This window comes from Xiphophorus hellerii, chromosome 21 (genome assembly GCF_003331165.1).
Source record: "Xiphophorus hellerii strain 12219 chromosome 21, Xiphophorus_hellerii-4.1, whole genome shotgun sequence".
In the NCBI taxonomy this organism is placed as follows: domain Eukaryota; kingdom Metazoa; phylum Chordata; class Actinopteri; order Cyprinodontiformes; family Poeciliidae; genus Xiphophorus; species Xiphophorus hellerii.
Genome location: NC_045692.1, coordinates 5,001,058 through 5,024,008, shown reverse-complemented (window position 1 = coordinate 5,024,008; position 22,951 = coordinate 5,001,058). Strand labels below are relative to the sequence as shown.

Genomic DNA, 22,951 nt, shown 5'->3' with positions numbered 1-22,951 from the left:
ATGCAAACACCACATTAACGTAGCAGATTTTTATTAGCTGACGGCCTGGAAAACGACTGCCTTGTTTTGCAGAACGTGTTAATATGCTGGCTGGTTTTCTGCTCTCTTAAGAACACTCTTCTCTCTCTCTCTCTCTCTCTCTCTCTCCCTCTCCTTTTTTTTTTTTAGTTATTTCCATGCACCGTCGTGATTATGATATAGACTGGAGCTTTATGGTACACAGACATGACTGGTGCAGAGACAGAAGTTGGCAGCCATCAACACATCTGAAGCTTTTGTTTTCCCCACAACAGTGCAAGTGATTCTTAGCAAATTTTCAGTCAGTTCCAGAATGTTCTCATTTAGTTATTTTTTCTAACTGGGTACATTCACCGCTTCACACACTACTACCCAGACAAGTTGGTTACATAGTACTTACTGTCTTAGTCATTGACATCTTGCTTAACTCCGTCAAAGCACTACAGACATTCTCACATCCACAAATCACTTGACATTGCCTTCTTTTCAGTTCTCTTTTCTAAACACCATTGCAGTCTGGCACTCCTAGGATGCAACTTCATTGTTGCAGTCATTGAAGAGATCAACAACGATAGCCCAACCTTGTCTAGACCACAATGTCTGGGGTCCTCCAACCTTTTTCAACACACCTGAGTCAAACAGTCAGCAGAACTCTGGAGAACGTAACTGCATACTGAGGAGGTGATTGAGTCATTTGTTTCAGACGTGTTGAACCAGGGACACATCTGAAAGTTGCTGGACACCGGCCCTCAAGGTCTAGAGTTGAAGACCCCTAATCTAAAGCTTTAAACATCTCAACACAAGTTTACCTCTACAGTCTTTCTAGGTGGTAAGCAGCTTGTCAGGGAGAGTTTAAACAACCTCGGTGGTAATGGTTTTGGCTTCATGTGGATCGACTCCACCACCTCCTCCTGAGAGCTTTTGTGTGCGGCCCTTTCTCGGCGGGTCCGTGGTGGAACAATGTTCTTTCCATTTGATGAAAATAGATTTGACGGTGCTCTGGGGGATCATCAGAGATTTTGATACATTTGTTTTATAACCCAACCTTGATTTTTTTCTTTTTCTTTTTTACTTCTGGACAACTTTGTCCCTAACTTGTTTGGAGAGCTCGTGGATATTCACGGTGGTGTTTGGTTAGAGGTGGTGTTGCAGCCTCTGAGGCCTTTCAGAAACGGTGTGACACAGTTGGATTTCATTTTTTTTCTTATTTAATTTCATCAGCTTAGAACACTTTTTTCCGATGCATTATATACAATTTAGATTTAAAAAACATTTAAATACAACTTGTAATGAAGAAAAACACACAAAAAATGCCAAGAGGGGTGAATACTTTCACAAGGCACCATACAAGGTTGTAGATGACACTGAAGAAATGCCTGTTTCCTTCATAATCATCAGCTCTATTTCCCTAGATGACATTTTTCTGTGCTCCACTTTGGGGCAGGCTTATTTTTACATCTTTCACCGTTGGGGATCGACAGATGAATTGCACACTAGAGCCCTGCCATGCCGGACTGCCCGCCCGCTGGAAGGAGCAGCTCCACAGACGTCGCTTCTGTCCCTTCCTAATCAGAGCTCCAAGCCCCCAGTCACGCCACCACTGTGGCCTCGGCGGGTGTCCCAGATGATGGCCTCTTAAGACCCCCGAGGACCTCCGTATGTGCTGCTTTGCAGTCTGACTGAAACCATGGATACCCGTTCACACAGCTCAACCTCGGCGAGGGCTGCGATCTCAAAGCGCGGGAGGTTCAGCTGGAGAGGCGCCACTGATGGTGCACCAGTCACAGGAACACATGGGTGAAGTCAGAGCCTGACAAATCCAGGGTATTATCAGACCCTTTGTCAGGCCTGCAGCTGTCACTTACCAGGCTAGTGGGAGAGCATGAGGAGGTTAGAGGGGGATTCATAAACTATCTCTTTAACCACAAAGGACAGTGGAGGCATTTAAGGATAAAATGAATGGAAATAAAATGAGAAAAGTTTGTATTTCTGAAGAAATTAGCTGAAAAATAGCAACGATAGTAAGGCTTGCTAAAATGTAGTCAACAGCTGGAGGGGTACCATTAGCATGTTGACTAACATTGACTTGCTTCATTCAACATTAGTGTTTAATCTAAAATAAGCTAAAATGCTGAAGTTAGCTTAAATGCTGTCAATAGCATGTGGTATCACAAGCATTTACATTGACTTGCTACTTTCACTATGTTAAACATAGCTAATATATTTAAAACATTCTAACGTTAGCATGAGGCCTATCACTAGCATGTTGACTACCACTGACATATTACATTTGGTATGTAAAGCTTAGTTTCTATATAAAAATTAGCTAAAGTGTTAATGTTAGCAAACCTCAAAGGACCATTGAGTCAGTTAAGGATAAAACATATTGAAATAAAATGAGGAAAGTAATAGAGGAACGAGGCATGAAGAGAGTTTTTTTTTTTTTTTTGAAGATGAGAATGTATTATAAGGCACAAGGAAGGAAATGCCAGAAGGGGGTATATATGCATGAAACACTTTCAATTGATTGCTTCCCAAAATCACGGTGATTGGCTGAAGATGGTTTCCTCCCCCAAAAAAAAACCCTAAAAAATGTTTTATCTCAGTCCTTCTTCCCTACATATATGACCAGGGGTAATATAGATCTAATCTCCTTCTATCATCGCAGTTGGTCCCAAAGGCTGTCCATCGCCCCAAAAAAAGCCTCATCTTTCCGTCTTTGAAATAAATGAAAGTCCACAGGGTGATGGAATAAAGATGAGCCGAGGCTTTGACTTGATGCAAGATTGCCACAGGGCCCAGACTTAAGAAGCCTGCGCCCTCATCTGCTGCGGAGAGATACTGGGGCCACGGCAAGGAACCAGATAATCTGATAGAATTTCAATCAACATTGATCAGATAAGAAAACAGCAGAATGTCGGACTTTAAAGTCGCTCCGGCAGCTTTCAGCTTTTTGTTTAGTTTATTTGAAAATGAACACCCAGCGACAACTCGCGGAGCTCCTGTCAATCTCCTCCAGAAACTTTAACCTCGGTAATTCCGACGCACCGGCTCCAGCTGGCTTGGAGCGCCCTCTGACCTCCAGGTATTCTCATATGATATGTGTTATGCTCAGAGTGACGGGATTACTCCTTTATTAGCCGGTGGCAGCGTTTACGGGACATGCAGAGACTCGGAGCGCCTTTGATCCGCCAACAGAAGCAAACAGGCGCACTGCGGCATAGTTTGCATCTCTCGGCTTAAGCCTTCTGGTGTGGGAGACATCTGCAAAAATCCTCTTGGATCAAAGGATGACTATTACACTGACAGGCCTCTGCACACCCCCAGCTGCAGCTTTAGAGCGCTCGTGACCCCTGTCAGCAGGCCACCAGGTTTAAAAAAACCACAGGTGGGAGCGGGGGTCACGCATTCGGACACATGCAAACACACACCCGCCATTGTTCTGTCCGCTGTGAAAACCGGAGCACTTATCGCTTGTTACTACCGAAGCCCGCAGCTTTTTGGACTTCTTCTACCTCAGCTGTTGCATTCAAAGTGGCAGGTGTAGAGAATCATTGGAAATGTTGTTTTTATTCATATGCCACAGAAGTCTTATTTGTTCTGACCCTGCCCGCCTGTAAATTCACAAGTTCGCCTCTCTCAATAAGCTCTCAGACACGCTCTAGAGGCAGCAATGGTGTGAATGTTCTGTGTACTTGTAGCAGACGGGAAAAGCGTTGCCCTTTCCCCGTCTGCGTCGACGGCGCTTTTTAAGTGAACCGATAACTCTTGAACTGTTTCACATTTTGTTGTGTTACGGCCGCAAAGTTTGGCGTACGGTTGTGTTATTGAGATTTTATGTGGTAGAGCAATTCAGTATTGCATCACTGAAATGGAAGAAATATGACACGTTTATTGAACGATTCTGTAAAATGGAGCACCTGTTTGTATCTAGACCTGACAGGTTTATATTTTTAGAACAACCTTCCAATGCAGTAGCACATTCAAGTCTTTTGAGGCTTATATCCGTCCTTAGTTTCAGGTTATTTTCAGCTATTTATGGCATTAATGTTCCAATAACACATAATTATCATGTGACATTTTCAAATTTCCTGTCAACTTTAAAAAAAATTTAAAATCAAAAGCATGGCAGGCCGCTGCTCAAAAGACTGCCCGAGCGCCCAACTACTGGCCTTAGCGCGTTTTCTGGGGAAAACCCTGGACAAGCATCTAAATTGTCGCTCTTAAGATCATGACAGGCATTCTGCCTCTCTGTGCACATGTTACCAGGGACCTTTTTCCTCTTACACAGGTAAGAGCAAATTAATGAGGATTGCTCATTTATGTTCCCTAATACCCAACTAATGCTACAGTGACACATTCTGCCCAGTCTGTGAGGTTGTCTCCTGATCTGAGTTGTTGGTTTCCTGTGCCAGTCTCCACTTGTCGCACTTCTACTTTAGGCTCATTACAGACGCTGATGCATTCGGAGGTAAATTTAACAGTGAGACCTTGATGCATCGGTAACAGTCACGACCGACTAATTAACCGCTGAATTGCTCGGGCTCAATTCAAGGAGTTACAGTGTAGTCGACTAAATCCATCTTTTGAGTCTACAGAGTTGTGCCAGACGCTTGCTGCTTGTCAAAGCAGGCCGACTTCGTCCCTAATTGGTGTCTTTGCTTAATTCTGAGATATAGCTTACTCCATATTGCCTTCACAAAGCGTGGAAGTCTTTCCAGGAAACCGGTGTCTGGACACAGCCGTGTGGGGCGGAGGACCGAGAACAGGAGCCACTGTATAGCAGTTTGATAATCCCCAGACTTCCTTTGTACTGTCATGGTAGTTTTACCCTTCATTAAATCTCACCCCGGGTCTAGGCCTGTACTCAACGCAGTTTCCATTTGCAGCACAAGTTACTGAAACACAAGGGTTCTGATTCTTTAATTTGCTCCAAGACTTGTTTTCACTCATCTGTTCACATTCTTCAACCCACCACATCATCCGTCACACACTAGACTAGACCCCTGTTTATTTATACAGACCGGGTTGGTTGTGAGAATGGAAGAAGAATGTTAGTAGAGTTGTTTGTGGCATAAAGTACCTGGCTCTCATAGCCGGTACACGTTTGAGATGCTGATTGTAACAAAAACCTTCCCTGAAGGGTCAAACAGAAAAATCTATGAAACTGTTCGTTTGCAGTGAGTCTGGCCTTCTCTTTGACCAGCAGCAGGGATTAAGCTAATTGCATGCAGTGGACTTCACAGATCTGTGTTTGGAGTTTTCCCACCTCCTCCTGTCTTGTTAAGCCTCTCATTTAACAAGCTGGGATGGTTGCAGAACGTCCGCTGTCTAAGCAGAAATAGAAGAGAGATTTAATAGGTACCTTGCAAACACATTCATACCCACTTTTCAGATGACTATTTGCATGAAGCCAGTATTTTTGCTAGCTTTAGCAAAAAGCTAGCAAAAGACCATCTAACTACCTTGTGACGGTCTGTTACATGAAATTGTAATTGTGACGTGAAAAATTCTAAGGGATATGAAAACTTTCAAAACCGGAAAAAAATCTGGAGTTAAAGTAGACCTTCAATCATTGGTGAGAAGCTAATGCTAAAGCGCCAACTTCAATTCAAATTATATCAAAGTAAGACCCACCAGCATAGAAAGGGAAAGAAAGAGAGAACATTTTCAGGAATGGCTTTCTGATTTTAATTAATCACATTTTTTTATTATGGCCTTTGCTATTTAATCCACCTCAAATAAATAGAGAGGGAACATTGATTTAGCAATGAACAGCAACAAAAAGCCTCCACCATCAGCCCACACCATAAAAGCATAAGCTACCTCACACCCCAGCGAGCCACCTAATTGCCCTCGTCCGCATAAAAAGGGCCTAATGCACTCCCCACACGTATGAACTCATAGGAATCAAATGGAGTATAACTAATACAATTGATTGTGATCAGGCAGTATGAATAACACGATAACCGAGTCTCCCCCAAGTGCTGCTAAGAAGGAAGCGCCGAGATCCATGCATCATTTAGGAGCAGCTATTTATTGTGCTTTTAATGAAGCCTGATTGGCAGCGTGTCCTGGTGCCCATTATCATCAGAGGGATGTGCTCATTCTAATCTGCAATTATCGGCATAATTACGCTCGGAATCCTCGGAGTCTAAATAAGCAATCACTTCCCGGCGCTCGCGGCGCCACCTGTGCGATCGGCTCCGGGTAGACGCGGCCGGTCCATTTTGAAGCTCGTCTTCATCGTCATTTTTTCTTGATTTCATGTGTTTTTTTTGGCCTTTAATGTTACATCCATCTTGGCTCACTTTGTGTCTTTTTTCTTTTTCTTTTTTTTTTTTTTTTTTTTGCCTTCCCACGTGTTTTTGTTTAACCTTTCGCATTCCCCCCTCCGCCGTGAACATCCCTCGTACTTTTATCTCTTCGTCCTTGCCCGACCCGCACCGCTCATTCCAGTCCATCACCACCCCTCCTGAACATCCTCCCTCCCCCACCCAGCGCAAATTCCTAACCTTTGGTCACTTTCATCCTCGCGGTATGCATAAACTCGGGCTTATTATCAAGCCGGTTGTTTCATCATAATTATGTGTTTTGTCATGTGCTGCCTCTGTAGCTGATGATAAAAGGAGAGCCTGATTAAGCTGAGGGAGCGCTATTGATTCCTATTGACAGGCCCCTCAAAGGCCTTTAATGAAGGAGATGTAAATGAGGGTTTTCCACGCTGTTTAATGACTATGTGCTATAAAAGGCCGACATTCTTCAGCATTCTGAATAGAGACGTACATCATTCGGCTGTGTTGCATTCTCGGCTATGAGGGTGTTTGCAGTAATGGCTAGAAATAGAGGGAAGGTTGGAAGAAAGAGACCAAAAAGAAAAAAAAAGAGGCACTTGAGAAATGTCAGTCCAGATATGCAAGCTCAAATCACGACTGTCAGATCAGGGGATCCCTGAAAGCGCTTTCCGAGGGGAGTCGGTGTGGTCAAGTGAATTATTTAAATGTGTTGGGGAGGGAGGAAAAAAAGGCACCTGGATCAACATGCTGGTTAGAGGTAACACCTGGAGCATCAGTGATGTTCTCGGTGAAGACTCGCAGCCGCGGCGTCTTGGTTTTAACGTCTTCTCGACCTCTCTCGGCAGCAGTCAGATGGCTCCCAGCAACCATGACCGGATACAGAGGCTGAGGCACGAGTTCCAGCAGGCCAGGCAGGGGGAGGAGCCAGAGGAACATCAGAGCTCCTACAGCTTCGACCAGTCCTGGGTGAGCGCCGCACTCTGTCACAAAGATGCTGAATCAGCCACTGATTCTTCTACTTTTATCCTTACATCACTTTTTTTTTCCCCCCTCCGCCAAATAAGCTCTGACTTGTCTGTCGTATTTTTTAACATTTCGCGGTTGTTTTTTTTCTTTCACACATTTATGCTCTGGTGAGGATTTTTTATTCAATAAATCCACAGACTCCCATTAAGATGTGTCATAAATTCTTGAATGGTAAAAATAAATCTCATAAAAACAGAAGGCACAGAGCAGAAAGTTTGATTACTTATCCCAACAGTCGTCCGACTGAAAATAACAAATACCTATGTCAAACCTTGGAATTCTACATAAAGAAGTGCACACTTGTGAGGATTTTTCTTTTTACCAAATAAAAACCTAAGCTGACTGGAGTATCAGGTTTTAAAGAAGCTGCTATTAGCTCCAGAGATGTTTTCTTCAGCAGACCCAGAGAAGCAGGAGAAAGCTCAAAGAAAAGATGAAAGGAGCTAAATATTAAGGAAAGGCATTGAGACTGGGACTCATTGACTGTTACAAAGCCAACTCGGGGCTGAATGCCACTCTTTTCAGATTTTACTTTCGAAAGAAATTTGCAAAGTCATGCGTTGTTTTCTTTCCGCTTGATTACCATGCCGTGACGCGACATGTATAAGATACATAAAAGTCGGTGAAGACATATTACTGAAGAAAAGCATTTTATGCTACATAACTCTGCAGGACTTACTGCTGAAAGGAAACTGATGGCACCGAGCCTTCCGTTTAATTTTCATTAAAAAATGATTAGAGGGATTTTTTACATTTTCTCAATTAAACTTTGAAAGCACTTTCTTCAAGCTGATCTCCACTTCCACGATTGATCTAGGACAACAATGGGATTTCCTCTTCATAATTGGAAAAAGGTAATTAAGTTAATTGCGTTGTTAATTTATTCCGGCTTGAATCTCATCCCACCCTGCTGTGCATCAGAAGTTGGGCTTTAACTGGAGTTCAGCTTAAATGGTGTGCTTAAGTTTTATTAAACACTTTGAGAGACAGACTGAATTGCCGGAAACTGCAGATCCAGCATATTTTTCCGTGTAAAATGTCCTTATATTTCAAAGAATCCATAACTCACTGCGCACGTCAACAATCTTCCCAGAGACCAGCCCACAGCCTGCTGGGTCGGTCACCGTACCCAACAGCAGCTGCTCCTGCATCATATCAAGTGTAGACCCTAAAAAATCAGAAAGTTATAGATTGATGACTAGAAAATCTTAGGCACTGATTTAAAAATTTAAGAAAGAATTTTGCAAAAAGCATCAGTTCCTTCTATTTAGATGAATTGTTAGTGGCTCCATCAATGATTTTGTTGAAAACTATTACTTCTCAACATTTGCTTTTAATGTCTAATATTCCCCTGATTGCTAGTGGTTAGTATTGTTGTTGTTTATAACTTTTATTACTGAACTGTGTGCTGGAATGTCTTGAAAAGGGCTTTATAGATAAGATGTATTATTATTATTATTATTACTAAAACTTTTTAATTGAGTTAAAGTTTCTATATTTATAGATCGTGTCTTTATTAGTCATTTTAACTGAAGTTTAAACCAGACGTTTGCATACACTACATAAAAAGAAACGTATGCATTTTTTTTCACACTGTCTGACGTGAAATCAGAATAAACTTTTCCCGTTTGACATCAATTACTAACATTTTTTAGTTTTCCAACTGCCAGAATAATGAGAGGGATTGTTTTTAAAGGCAGTTTTTATTGCTTTCTTCAAAGTCAAAAGTTTAAATAAAACTTCTTAAACAATTTGAGATGTTTGATGTCATGTCTTTGGAAGCTCCTCTTAGGCTTAACAGGTGTGTATTTGTTTTTGTTTTTGTTTTTGTTTTCCACGTCCTTATTGCAAAAAAACAAACAAACAAAAAAAAAAAAAAAACAGTTGAGAAACCAATGAACCTATTGGAGCCGTCATCTAAATGTCGGGTCAGAATGTCAGACCTTGAAAGTCAAATTAACCGGCACACAATTTTCCAGCTTAATTGCTTTGGTATGACCTTCGTGTCCTGCTGCGTTTTTTTCCCTTTTTTGCAGTTGTTCAAAACACTTTAGGTAAGACTGCAGCAATCTGCAGACTTCCCAGAAAGTTCCTGTGTGGATAAAGGCAGTCTTTGTTTGCTCTGGGTTTGCGTCAGTGTTTGTCCAGCTGATGGGCAAAGAATCACTGAGCCGACATCTATCTCTGTTTTCCTAATTTCTCTCTCTCTCTCCTCTCGTTCACTGCGAGATGTTAAGTGTTTGTTCAGCACTAAGCAGTTTAAGTCGTTCTCTTTCAGCATCTGAGCTCCTAATTGCTTGTGACTGTTGACATTGCTGGGCATACCAGTGCTGTTCCTCTAGCAACGAGCTACTGGGCGGTCCCAGGAGGATCCATATTATTAGTCATCGTCTTATTCCATTTGTGTAAACAAGTAATCGCAAAGGAAGCACCTGTAATCAGATCCACTAGTGTAATAATGCATAAAATCTAGAGAGGTTCAGCAAGGTTCCCTCCAGAAAATCAGCTAAGCCACTTGGTAGCGGTGCTAGGGTAGTCCAACAGTGCTTTTGTGTTTAAAAAAATGTAAAAGAACTGACTGGACATTTTGGAAATAACACAACAACAAAGAAAATACAGCAGTGAACTACATAAAACCACTCTTTCTGTAGGTTGTGTATGGATAATCAAATGCCATTATCTTTTAAAAAGATAATGGCATCTTTTGATCTTTAGTCATCTTAAGCTTTTCTGCTACAGATTGCTGATGTCTTATTATCCGAAAATAGCAGGTAGAGCGAGTCGACTGTCGTACCAAGCTTTATCGTTAAACTGGTTGTGATTAGGACAGGAGCAGAATGGCAGGTTCGCGTAGTTTCAGTGATTTTCAAAAGATGAGCGATCGTCCCGTTGGGTCTGCCCTCGTAGTGTTACCGATTGGGCAAAATGCCCTAAAATCTAGAGGCTGATCACTCATAAGATGATGATAAAACATACATAAATGCCACTGCATGGTATTGACACCAACACGTGTTTTTTTTTTTTACGCAATCCGACGTCCTCTGCTCCACTATGTGTTCAGATTCTCAACGCAATTGCACTGGAAAAAAAATGGCGCATTTTGCTACTTGTGGTTTAGGATGTTAATATACACCTCATTATTGATACCAGCAGCTTGCCGTAAGGAATTGATATTTGACGCGTACATTGGTGCAGTATTCTCCAAAATGAAAAATACAAGTTAAGCTTCTCTTCAAGAGCACCTTCCACACAGATCATGTTGAGTGAAAGGTGGTAGTCTGTGCCACTTTAAGCTTTTTCCTATCACTGTTATTAGTGTATCAAAAACTAATTTAAAATAAATGAAAGAATAGCCAAGTGGAGGAGGCAAGTGATGCCTGGTGGCCCGCCAGGCTGACAATATAATGGAAGAAACACTGGAACTTTGATTAGTCAACAGCGGGAACAGTCATGGACGGAGGTAATCTATGAAAACTGTGAGGGGGGGGAAATGAAAATAGGAGCAGCCAAAGTCATCCTTCTGCTATTTCACAAAATATTACAGGACCTCGCACAAAAATGTAACCTTGCGGTTGTGTTCTGTTCAGAGCAATTAGTAATCCACTTTGAGCTGAAACTGATACGGTCCTTTCGTACAGCGGACCCTGCTCCGTGTCATTCTCGAACGTTGCCCGCGTCGATGAAAGGGAAACCGTTAAGACCTCCACTCTTGTAAATCCAAACGTTTACTGAATTCAATATAGAAAAAAAAATACCCAAAAAACATGAGATGCTCCAACGGGGCGGTCAGCTGCCTTCCACATCAAAGACTCGACGTGGTGCTCTTTGACGACCGCCGTACCTCACTACCCGAGGTTACATCATAATGGCTTCCACGCAGCTCTGAACCGAAGCAGCTGCTGCCTCCTTTCACTCTTTAAATTCTGTGTTTCTTGTAAAAGCAAACTGCACCAACTTGGATTACAGATGGGACGTGTTAGCTGGCACCACTGGTAAGAGATGTGCCAAATGCTGAATTTATTTATTTTTTGGTTTCAATTTCAGTAGCATAGTTTAAAATAGATTTTCGTTGGTGGCACCGTTATTGGCACCCTTGTCAATTCCCTTACAATAAATGTAACTAGAGTTTTTTGAATTTCAATCTTTTATGATACTTAGAGCCTCTATGAATGTCTATTTCATAATACACAACATTGTTTCACCTTAGGTATAAATATGAGGTGACACAGAGGCCAGTTTCTTGTAACAACAAGGCAATACCCTGGATGAGGACTCTGGCCTTATTGTCACTTTGTCAAATAAGCACAATGGTAAAAGAGGTTTAGAAAAATCCCAAAATGTTATAAAAACGGGCCATTTCAGGTCAACAAGACTACATGACAGAATATTTTTGTCAAATGATACTGAGCTGCTACACTCCCTGTAGACCAAAATAAAGCAAGAACATGGCAAAATGCACCTTAACCCATTGTTAAGTAAATCATCAGGGAGCAGTGTTTTGCGCATGTGACATCATGTTACAATGTGTCTATAGAAACGTTAGAGCAGAGCCTAGGATAGAAGCTACAAATATGTATGACTTAAAGAGATTGTGCAGCATCTGTTAGTTCCACCGTTGGAACAAACAGACATATGAACAAACAGCTATTGTATTGGTAAAATAATAACATTTGCATTTGCAACTATTTTGTCAGAAAAAGCTACAATCCTGATGAGGTGTGGCTACCAGCGGAAGAAAATTCATAGATCCGTCTGAAGCATGGGGGCATGCTGACCGTTCATTTGACCCCAGCCTCTCTCCCAGGGGGAGTGGGCCGCTGGGCTCAGGTGTGGCTGCTGTGAACAGCTGTAATGGCTGTGAACAGGTCAGCACTCGAACCTTTGCTCCAACCTTAATGGAATAACGTCCGAGACACAAGAAGCCCTGTCTATCATGATTTCCCTGCCTCCCTCCCTCGCTCTCCGCTGCTCTGAGAGGATTTCCAGATGTTTATCATGAAGCTGCGCATATTTTTAATAGAGCTGCCTTTTTTTTCTCTTTTTTTTTTGCAGAGTGTTTCCTCTCTGCTATTAAAATCGATATGCGCTGTTTGGCGGGGGCACCGATGATGAGGATGACCACACAGCGGAGTGTGAGCGCCATGCTGGTGCCTCGGATCAAACAGACCAGCAGCAGCTTGTAAATTTCCTATTTATGGGAATTCTTTTGGATTTTATGACATTATTTATCTCATGCTACCAGGGTACATGTGTCCACAAGTATTTATTGTGTTTGTGTAAACTTTAGTTGCCCTCGTTATAGTACTTTATGTTGATGGGGAGGCCTGGATTGCGTACAGCTGCCTCCCTGCTCTGTGATCACATGCAGAATAAGCTACTTTTAGCCACAGTCACTTGACTTTCTTGAGGCTAGATGTTGGAGCCTGCGCCGAGGCTCAATGTGACTCTCTGGTTCTGAGTATACACACAATACAAGGAGTGTGGGTGGCTGTGTGGAAATTCCATGGAGGATTCAGTTTAGAACCGGAGGTGTGGTTTCCTTTTCTGTGTTTAAAGGCAAACTATTACACTTCCTTGAAGAGGTTAGGGTAGGTCTGTATAAAACATGTTCATTAGGTCTTTTTTCCACAAACATTTTTTTAGATAATTAGATTTCAGTTTGCTCAGTTCTGCCTATTTTGAGCTGTTTTAGGGCTTCTTGTCACTTTAAATCCAAATAATCTGTTGCTGGCCACACTCTCCAAAGTCAATGTTTACTCTCCCATGTGAAAATGGCAGCAAACAAGATGCACTACTATACAACCGTGCATGTTTGAAAAGCATAAGTAGAGCCTCCTGTACAACCAACAAGAATGCAGCAAGTGCTTTCTGAATGGTAAGCCAACAACAAACTATTCCAGCAGCCGTTGTAAAGAGCATACAGCGGGAAACCCGTCTGACCTAATGTGCTGAAGTTAAGCCTGGGTTGCTTGGTAAAATTGTGACTTAACAATAGGATTGTAACAACTAATTTCCCCGTTTCCAAAAACCTTAGCTTACTGCCTAAGAATGAAGCTGGGTGGTAATTCTTATGTGCTTGCGTTCTTTATAGACCCAAATGGTAGTACAAAAGCTTTCAAAATGTGAATTTTGCATTAAAATGTAAAAAAATTTGAAGGCAATTTTAGGTTTGACCGATGCAGATAGTGTCTCTGCATTCTTGCGCTCAAACTCTTTGAATTTTGTGACATTTCAACCACAATCTTATGCGATAAAGCAACACAAAGCAGAGGACAAGCATAAGGTTTTGCATGTTAGTCATAAGGTTCAGTGTTGGTCTAACCACAGCTCCCGCTCCCATATGTTTGGTGGGTACTCTGTAAAACTTGTGGCAAACTACAAACAAAGATGACCACAATTCAGGATGTTTTCTTACCTGATAGTCCTGTAGATCTTACAACATTGGTTAAATTTTCAATTGGTGTAGTTTGCTTTCAAACATCATTGTGTCAAACAAACTAAACCCTTTGAAATACCTGTTAATAGGATAAAAAGCACAATTTCTGACATGTTGACAAGAAAACCCAATCCAGTAAGTTATTCCTGCAAAACCCCCAGTTTGGACGGACGCCAAGTTGTGGTACGTTTGCAGATATGCCCTGTTGTTTCCATGTTTGATTGATGGATTAAACTGTGTGTTTAAATCTTGGTTTATTGTTCCCCAACATACTTTCACCACAACTTCATCATGATGGATGAGTACTTTTGCGAGGCACTGCAGTCGGGAATAACTGCGAGCAACTGAAGCTAAAATATGTGCAGCACCTGACAGATAATCATAGTGATTTAGCTTGTTCGTTAGTGTGCAAATCACTTTTTTTTTTTTTTACAATCATGGCAGCATTGTCATGTGAGTCCGCTGCTGCCAAATCTCGGATTAAATGATCGCCTTCTCTCCTCAGCATGGAGTGCACGGGAATGTAGGCAGAACTATGTCTGAGCGGTTTTACAGATAAGTCCAGCATTGTAATCTAAATGATAAAAATACCTTTCAGCTCAATTGATTCTATAAATCTGCCCGCAGTCATAAAAAAAAAAAAAAAAGCTCAAATATTTTGTTGTACTTTTCAAGTCTGAACGCGATACGGGGAAAGCCAGACGAGTTTCCCATTTTCTCTGGTTTCTTGGGCAAGGAGACCGGGAAACAGCAGACCACACTGCTTGCACTCAGATGGATTCGCCGCCCGAAGCTATACACCCCGCCAACCACAAATGGACTGGGCTTCCTTATAATAAATTGGCGGAATTGGGTTGGCGTGCTGACTTTAAGAGGAGATCATGATCCAAGTGGGCTTTTGTCAGGATGTGGCGGTTCACTACCATTCTCTCACTTTCTTCTCGTTCTGTATGCCCATTAGCAGCGTCAATGTTTTCCATATGTCTGTTTGTGTACAGCCCGGCTGCCTCCTTAAAGCGGTTACATCTGTGGGCGGCCTCCAAACATAGCCAGATAGGGGCGGCAAAGATAGCAAATTCTTAAAGGTAGCACTGATTCAAAACAGGAAGATACTTTCACGATGAAGAAGGTTTTCCGTAAATCGAAAGTGGATCCATACCTCAGCTATTCCGCCTTTTAAAGTTTCACTCCCATCCAGGTGCTTCCACTTGTCTGGGACTTTTGACGGCTCCAAATAATTTCCATAATTGCGTTCCCCCCCCTGGCTTTTATGTTTAAACAGGTGGAGGAGGTTTTTATCATTATTATGTTTTGCTTCTTTCTCTCCAAACACGCTCTGTAACACCAGCAAAGGAAACGAGGGAAGATAAAAGCGTGCCGTATTGACATCATTTTTCACGTTATTGGATAAAAACAAACACGGACATCTCTTTGATTCGATTTCAACAAATGTCATATTTCATATGGCATTATATTCCAGGCCTAACATGGAATAATCTGATTCTCCTTTCCTGGATAATGCCATTACACTGACTGATTTTCTCTCCTGGCTATTTCTCATGCATTCCTCTCAACTTGGCGTCATCCACCTCAAACCCGTCAGAATGAATCCGAGGCATCAGACACCTCCAGGTCCCATCAAGAGGAGTTCGTGACTAATTATTTTCTCACCATTTGGCTTCAGTGAAATAATTCCTCTAGTGTTTTCTTCCCCTCCCTCACATTTCATCTGATATTTGTTTATGTGCTCTACACTCTTTTGGAACCGGAGGGAAAGTGTTGTTATAAACTCAAACATACGAGTCCAATTCCATCCACCCACGTGGAATACTATTATGTTTTTAAGGACTTGGCGAGCTTGAGAAAGGAGTTGCTATTGACGTGGAGTGAAAAGTAATTGTGGTTGTTATTGCAGCTGTCCAAGTGAACAGGAAAGCAGCCATTTCAAGAACACAAGATGTTTCCAGGAAGACTTTTTTTTTTATTCAAGACTTCTATTCTGCCAGAAGAGTTTTATCCCATCAATTAATAATGCGCCGTCAACAGTATAGGACTTAGAAAAGTATGAGTACCTTTACAAGTTCATATTTTATCACCTTACAAACTTTAATGTAGGAAAAGCTGGTGTAATGACAGATATTTTAAAACAGGAAAACATTCCTCCATGTTTCTTGCATTTTGGCAAAACCTTAATAGGAAGTTCAAGTGGATTTCTTTGACCGATGACTTTCTTCTTCTTGCCACTTTTCTATAAGGTCCAGATTTGTGCTTTTCATTACAAAAGGCCCAGGCATTGGTTCTCATTATCACAGTTGTGTGACGACAATCACGTCCTTTTGTTCTCAGCCTCTTGTCGCACGCCACTTCTTGTTACGCCTGTTCAGGCGAAATTTTCGCCCTACTCTACATGTGAAACTGTTGTGTGATTGGTCAGGATTTCCTGGGCGTATTTCTTTATGTGGAAAACAGACCCAACTATTCAACTTCTAGAATTCGGTTTTACAGCCAGAGAGCAAAATGGATAGTTTTGGGGAGTGATTACCCAAAGCCATACTGTTGGACCAAAACACTGAATTCCCACTGCTTGATTCTTTTCCACGAATGTCCCACTAATACGTTTTGTTCCTTTTTCTTGGCTTCCAAAAACATGAAAACTTAGAACACTAAGCAGTTATCAGTGAACTCCAAGCCCTACTGACCTAGTTTACCCTTTACCCCAACCCTCTCTGCACACTCTGATCCCAACACTGGGTAGCTTAGTATGTGGATCGAATTGGAAGTTTTCAGGACAGTGCTTGCTTCTTAAAGGCATTTAGATCAATGAGTGATAGTCACCAAGCAACTGTGTCATACCTTACATTGGCTATAAGCTCACTTCCGTGGACTTGGAACCCCAATAAAATGAGATGTTGGCGCTCGTCAACATCTCATTGTTGTTATTTCCTCTTCCAAGCTCCTGAAGTCAGGATCTTCATACCTTTCTACCATGATCATTAGCTGTGTTTCCATTAACTGTAAAATTGCATTTATTAAAATTACAAAATAAATTTGCTTAATGGAAACAAAGCCATTTTGGGAAAAAAAACACATTTCAATAAAAAGTTGTTTGTGCAAGGATGAAATGGTTTTTCAGCTATATCAAAACATTTGCTCAACAGCTGGATGTTACTACTGGCAGAAATGAAGAAGACAATAGGAAGTGCTGTGAGGATGATGGTTTGTTTTTGTAGTTTTCAGGCAATGTACAGCTGGCTCCATCAGCGCTCTCACAGCACATAGTTCATAAAAAGTTGTCATCTGAACGTGTTGGATCTCTTCTGTAAAACTGCCAACTACAATTTCCCCAAAACGCTGCATATGTACGCTCCCAACTATAAACGGTTTGTTGCTCCAACACCTGAATATGACACGAACTTCTCTGATGGCTGACAGATGACTAACGCTAGCGCCATGGTTGAATTTGAATATATCTCATGTACCTATATACGTCCATTGCAGCCAGGATCTTTAGCGACTTATGGTGTGAAAAAATCATTCACACGTGATTTTAATTTTGTCCTTTTTTAATGGAAACACCGCAATTGCAAATTAGTTGGGTTTTTTTTTACATCAGAAGAATATAGACAAAAACAATTGTGCACTTTTGTAATGGAAACGCAGCTAGAGTGTTTACAATGTTGTTGTGAGCCACACACATGACTTACACTGCAACGGGAGGCTTTTCACTTGAACTCGGCTTTGTGTGTTTTGTGAAGTTTTAAGAGTGCAAGCAAAAAACGACAGTTGGTCTCCAGCTCAATCAATATTCTCTCATCTGAGCTGTGAATTTCCGCAGCTCCTCTATAGTTACCGTTGTAGTTTCAGCCACTTCACTGGTTAATGATGACCTTATTACCTAGATCTGCCTTGATCCTGGGTCTCCCTTGGTTGTTTGTTGTCACATTTTTTTTTTTATAAAAAAAAAAAAACAACCTCTGAGGCCTTTACGGATCATCTAGATATATCATGAGATTACCTGAAACGTGACAAAAAAAAAACGAAACACTAAGTGAGCTGCGAAACACAAAATCCAGTAAAAAGAGAAGAGATGATGCTTCCTAAACATCATCTCTTCTCATCGATAGAGAAGCACCTGGCATTGCCACGTTACCGTCCGAACCTCATGAAAACTGACACCCGGTAAAGCCATGTCCGCAACACTTTCTCTGCTTGTTTCTCTTAATTGGCTTGTCTTGTTCTTTCATCAGCCAGCTCGTTAGCGGCGCGCTGGTGGTGAGGGAAACGATATCTCCATGTCAACCCTTGAAGATAATCAGACAACAAAGGCAACACTGTGGGAATATGGAGACTAAGGCCAATAGGTTTATAGGGTGGGAAGCATGAGGATGTCACCGTCAATCTTTTTCTAATTAGAGAGTTTGAGCCTAAGAAAACATGCTTCTTCTTTCGTCATCTCTTTAAAAACACGCTCTCGGCCAATGAATTCTTAAAAAAAACCTTTATTTTCAAGATCCTCTTAAAATCCAAGGATAACATCTGCACTCCTCCGTGTTTTTGTCCTACGAATCAAATGTGAAGAAGTTTGACTCAAGCTGGACGTAAATCCCACACTTGCCTCACTCGGCCGAATCCGTGCCCAGGTACAGCTAATTCCTCATCACACGCACTCACTCACTCTCCTGTCAGGGACTTTGAAGTGCTTTAAATGATTTTCTGTGGGGTTCGTTTCTCTCTGAGCAACATTTCTCATCATGACTTTCCGTAACCACAGTAACTCTTGGCTATTTTTACTCTCGAAGCTGGTCCACGCTTCATTTTGACGGCGTTGGGGGAAACGCTTTCAACTAGTTTTCTTGCTCCTCTGGAGTTTTAGTTCCCCGTGGCAACCGAGCGCATTACAGAAGCCAGGGAGAGCGCTTGAGGTTAAACTGTGCAAACCTAAAACCTTTCAAGGCTGGACTGACTTTTAAACACTTACTCAACAGTCCAAACCTCTGCCAACTAATGACACACAATGCAACACTCTGTATATTGCAGCATTAGATCTAATATTTGGCTGTAGTCAAAAAAAAAAACATTTGGCTAAACGCAACATGTCCAGCTTTTTTATTCTATTTATCTTTCCTCACAAAAAAAGAATCATCTTTGAGAACCTCAACTAAAAGTTCCCTAAGTCTACAAAGCAACTACTGATTGCCATCAGTATGCAAAAAAGGGATTCTCACATATATGGTACAACTCAGGAAAAATATAAAAAATATATTTTATTCAGACAAAAACATAAGCTTTTCTTTTAAATAAAAAGGCTCTACTTTTACTTTTCAGTGTGAAATTACACCCTCTATGTACATTTTTTGGGGGGGGGGGGTATTTTTAGACTTTTTTTCTGACTTATCATTACTAAAACATAATTTCAATGAAGAAATATGACAAAGAAAACTTTTCCACATGTATTTTAACAAGCAAGTATCAATAAAAATAAGCGTTGGTAATAAAATGTCTAATTTTAATGCAAACATTGATTTCATCCCCAAACATTAATACAGTTTTTGTTAAATCAATTTCGATTGCTATTTTTGCCAAGTCATTAAATTGAAATAAATAAATAAATAAAATAATAATAACAATAATAATAATAATAATAATAATAATAATAATCTTTCTTGCAGCCACAATGAACTGCAGAAACGTTACAACATGTGGAATATGTTTTCCTTTTAAACAGCTTCTTACAGCTTTAGGATCCAGAGCGACAGTGCGGCTAGCTTGCTGCGGCTAGTTTACTAACATCGCGGCTGCTAACCGGGACGAGGCCAACGTCCGGCAGCTAACCGAGCTAACCGAGAAAACAACCAGTGGAAAACGACACGTTGGATTGACAGCAAGCAGAGAGAGACAGCGCAGTGGCCTCCAACTGCTGAGCAGGAGCCTTAAGGAAGCGACAGGCAAAAAGAAGCGAAATAATGCCTCCAAAAGGATCCAAGACTGACGGGAGACAAGATGAGGACTATGTATCACTCACGCAAGTCAAAGAGTTGCTGAGCCAGCAAAAGCAAATGTATATGGAGTTACTCCAACAACAACAGGACAATTTTAAAGGTTTTGTTAAAATCATTGTGGACACTACTAACACCAGAATGGACGCAATGACACGAGAACTACAGGACATTAAAACCAGCCTGCAATTTACACAGAAAGATGTTGACGATATTAAAGTAGAAAGTGCTAAGCACAAGGACCGAAGTGACACGGTGCAGTCAGACATGTTTAAAGTATGTGAAGGCATGATGACTATCACTGATAAAATGGAGTACCTTGAGGGGCAATCAAGGAGAAACAATCTGGTTTTTGATGGAATTACTGAATCACCAAATGAGACTTGGGCTGAGACTGAGGAGAAAGTGAAAACTATTTTAAATGAAAAGCTAAACTTTCAACATAAGGTTGACATTGAGAGAGCTCACCGCACCGGTAAACCTAGAGGAGACAGACCCAGGCCCATTGTTGTCAAATTTTTACGATACAAGGACAGATCAACTATTCTGCAGAGCACCAAGGCACTTAAGGGATCTAAGATTTTCATTAACGAAGACTTCACGGATGCAGTAAGGAAAAGGAGGGCGGAACTAATGCCGGACTTAAAAGCAGCACGTCAAAGAGGGGACATTGCTTACCTACGTTATGATAAGTTGATCACCCATCCACGTACTAGTACCCCTAAATTATCCAACAATGTATGACAGACAGCCAGACATAGCTGACGTTCACTTCTGAAAGAGAAACATGCAACAGATCGCGGCCTATGAGGATATAGAGCTACCCGTATTCCAACACAGAAACTATCATCAGCAAGATATTGAAACTGACATTGATCCTGATAACAACTTCTATAATGTCAGCAATGATAGTTGTCACTATTACAGCGATGATCAGTTTAACAACAGCATTAAAACGGAACAAAAGCTGTCAATAATTCACTTTAATAGCAGAAGCCTTTATGCAAATTTTGACAGCATCAAACAATACCTCCAACAACTTTCACAGACCTTCAATGTTATTGCCTTATCAGAAACTTGGCTCAATAGTGATAAGGGCATAGACTTTGAAATCAATGGTTATGAAATGGTTTGTAAGAACAGAGAAAACAAAAATGGAGGGGGAGTAGCTTTATATGTTGACAAGAAGATTAATTATAAGTTGATCGAAACAATGTCAACTGTGATGGACAACATGTTTGAATGTGTGACTATAGAAATACTCGTGGAAAAAAGGAAAAATGTCTTAGTGAGTTGCATTTATAGAGCCCCTGGATCAAACATTGAAGTACTCAACAACTGGATAGAAGAAAAATTTATAACAATTAATCAAAAAATAACATTTTTCTGTGGGGATTTCAATATTGACCTTCTTAATCCAAATAAACATAGAATGACTGAAGAATTTATTAACACCATGTTCAGTCTAAGCCTGTATCCTAAAATCACCAGGCCCAGTCGCATTACATCGCACTGCGCTACCTTAATTGATAATATTTTTACAAATGTGCTGGAAAATAATTTAACTAGTGGAATATTAATGAATGACATAACTGATCACTTACCAGTGTTCATAGTCTACGACTGTAAGTGCAAAACAGACGATCAAAAAATAGAGACGCATTACAGACGGGTTACGTCTGAAGAGACATTAAAAGCTCTAGAAGCTGAGTTGTTGGCCTACGATTGGAGATTAATATATAAAATGAATGATGTGAATTCAGCATATGAAGAATTTTTAAAAACATTTAAAATATTATATAACAAGCACTGCCCAATCAAACAATATAACAGGAAAAGCAATCAAAAAAATGAACAGTGGATCACAAAAGGAATACAAAAGGCATGTAAAAAGAAAAACAAACTTTATAGAGAATTTCTAAAACATAGAACGTCTGGATCAGAAAACAAATATAAGAAATATAAAAATAAGTTAACTAATATTATAAAAACATGTAAAAAGGACTATTATCATAAATTACTGGATAGGAATAAAAACAACATTAAGGAAACATGGAATATTTTAAATAGAGTTATTAGAAAATCTAACAATAACAACTATCCAGACTATTTTATAGATAATGAACAGAATATTACTGGTTTGAAAAGTGTCGTCAATAAATTCAATAGTTATTTTGTTAATATAGGACCTCAATTAGCAGAAAAAATACCGACTACAAAAACTGCAACTCAGCAATATCAAATTGAGAATAATCCCAGCTCCTTATATCTCAACCCTGTACTAGAAGAAGAAATCATAAACATTGTGAATAAATGTAAAAATAAGACATCCACTGACTGTGATGATCTGGACATGAAAACTATTAAAATAGTAATTAAAGGAATCTCTAAACCACTAACTTATATTTGCAATTTATCATTTCAAACGGGATCATTTCCCAACAAAATGAAAATAGCTAAGGTCAAACCAATGTATAAAACTGGCAACAAACACCTCTTCACTAACTACAGGCCTGTCTCTCTTCTCCCACAATTTTCTAAAATCCTGGAAAAACTCTTTAAGAAAAGAGTGGAACAATTCATAGAAAAACATTCGCTACTTATCAGCAGTCAATATGGATTTAGAGCTAACCGGTCAACATCGCTGGCCGTAACTGACTTAATAGAAGAAATAACCACCGCAACAGATAGTAAGAAACTGGCAGTAGGGATATTTATAGATCTAAAGAAAGCTTTTGATACAATAAATCATGAAATCCTACTTAAAAAATTAGAACGCTATGGAATTAGGGGAGTAGTTTCTGACTGGATGAGGAGTTATTTAAAGAGCCGAAAACAATTTGTGAAATTGGGAGATGTGGAATCTGACTGGCAGGAGACTGTCTGTGGAGTACCACAAGGATCAGTATTGGGACCAGTTTTATTTAATCTTTATATAAATGATATCAGTAAAGTGTCCAATGTATTAAAATTTATCTTATTCGCCGATGACACAAATATTCTAGCCTCTGGCGACAATTTAGAGCATCTTCTCTCAACAGTCACCTCAGAGATTAGTAAGTTAAAGATATGGTTTGACCATAATAAATTATCCCTAAATTTGGACAAGACGAAAATCATGGTCTTTGGGAACTGTTATAAAAATACTGAAATCCAAGTTCAAATAGAGGACGTAACTC

The 22,951-nt window shown here is 40.5% G+C and overlaps 1 protein-coding gene across 2 annotated transcripts in view; it reads left to right on the top strand.

The window, feature by feature from the left end:
• LOC116711717 (partitioning defective 3 homolog) overlaps window positions 1–22,951 on the top strand; it is a 396,764-nt gene that overhangs the window by 358,220 nt on the left and 15,593 nt on the right. For both annotated transcript variants that reach the window (XM_032551185.1, XM_032551184.1), the window contains one exon: window positions 7,160–7,280. In XM_032551185.1, coding sequence (XP_032407076.1) covers window positions 7,160–7,280 — 121 coding nt within the window. The remainder of the gene's footprint in view (window positions 1–7,159; window positions 7,281–22,951) is intronic.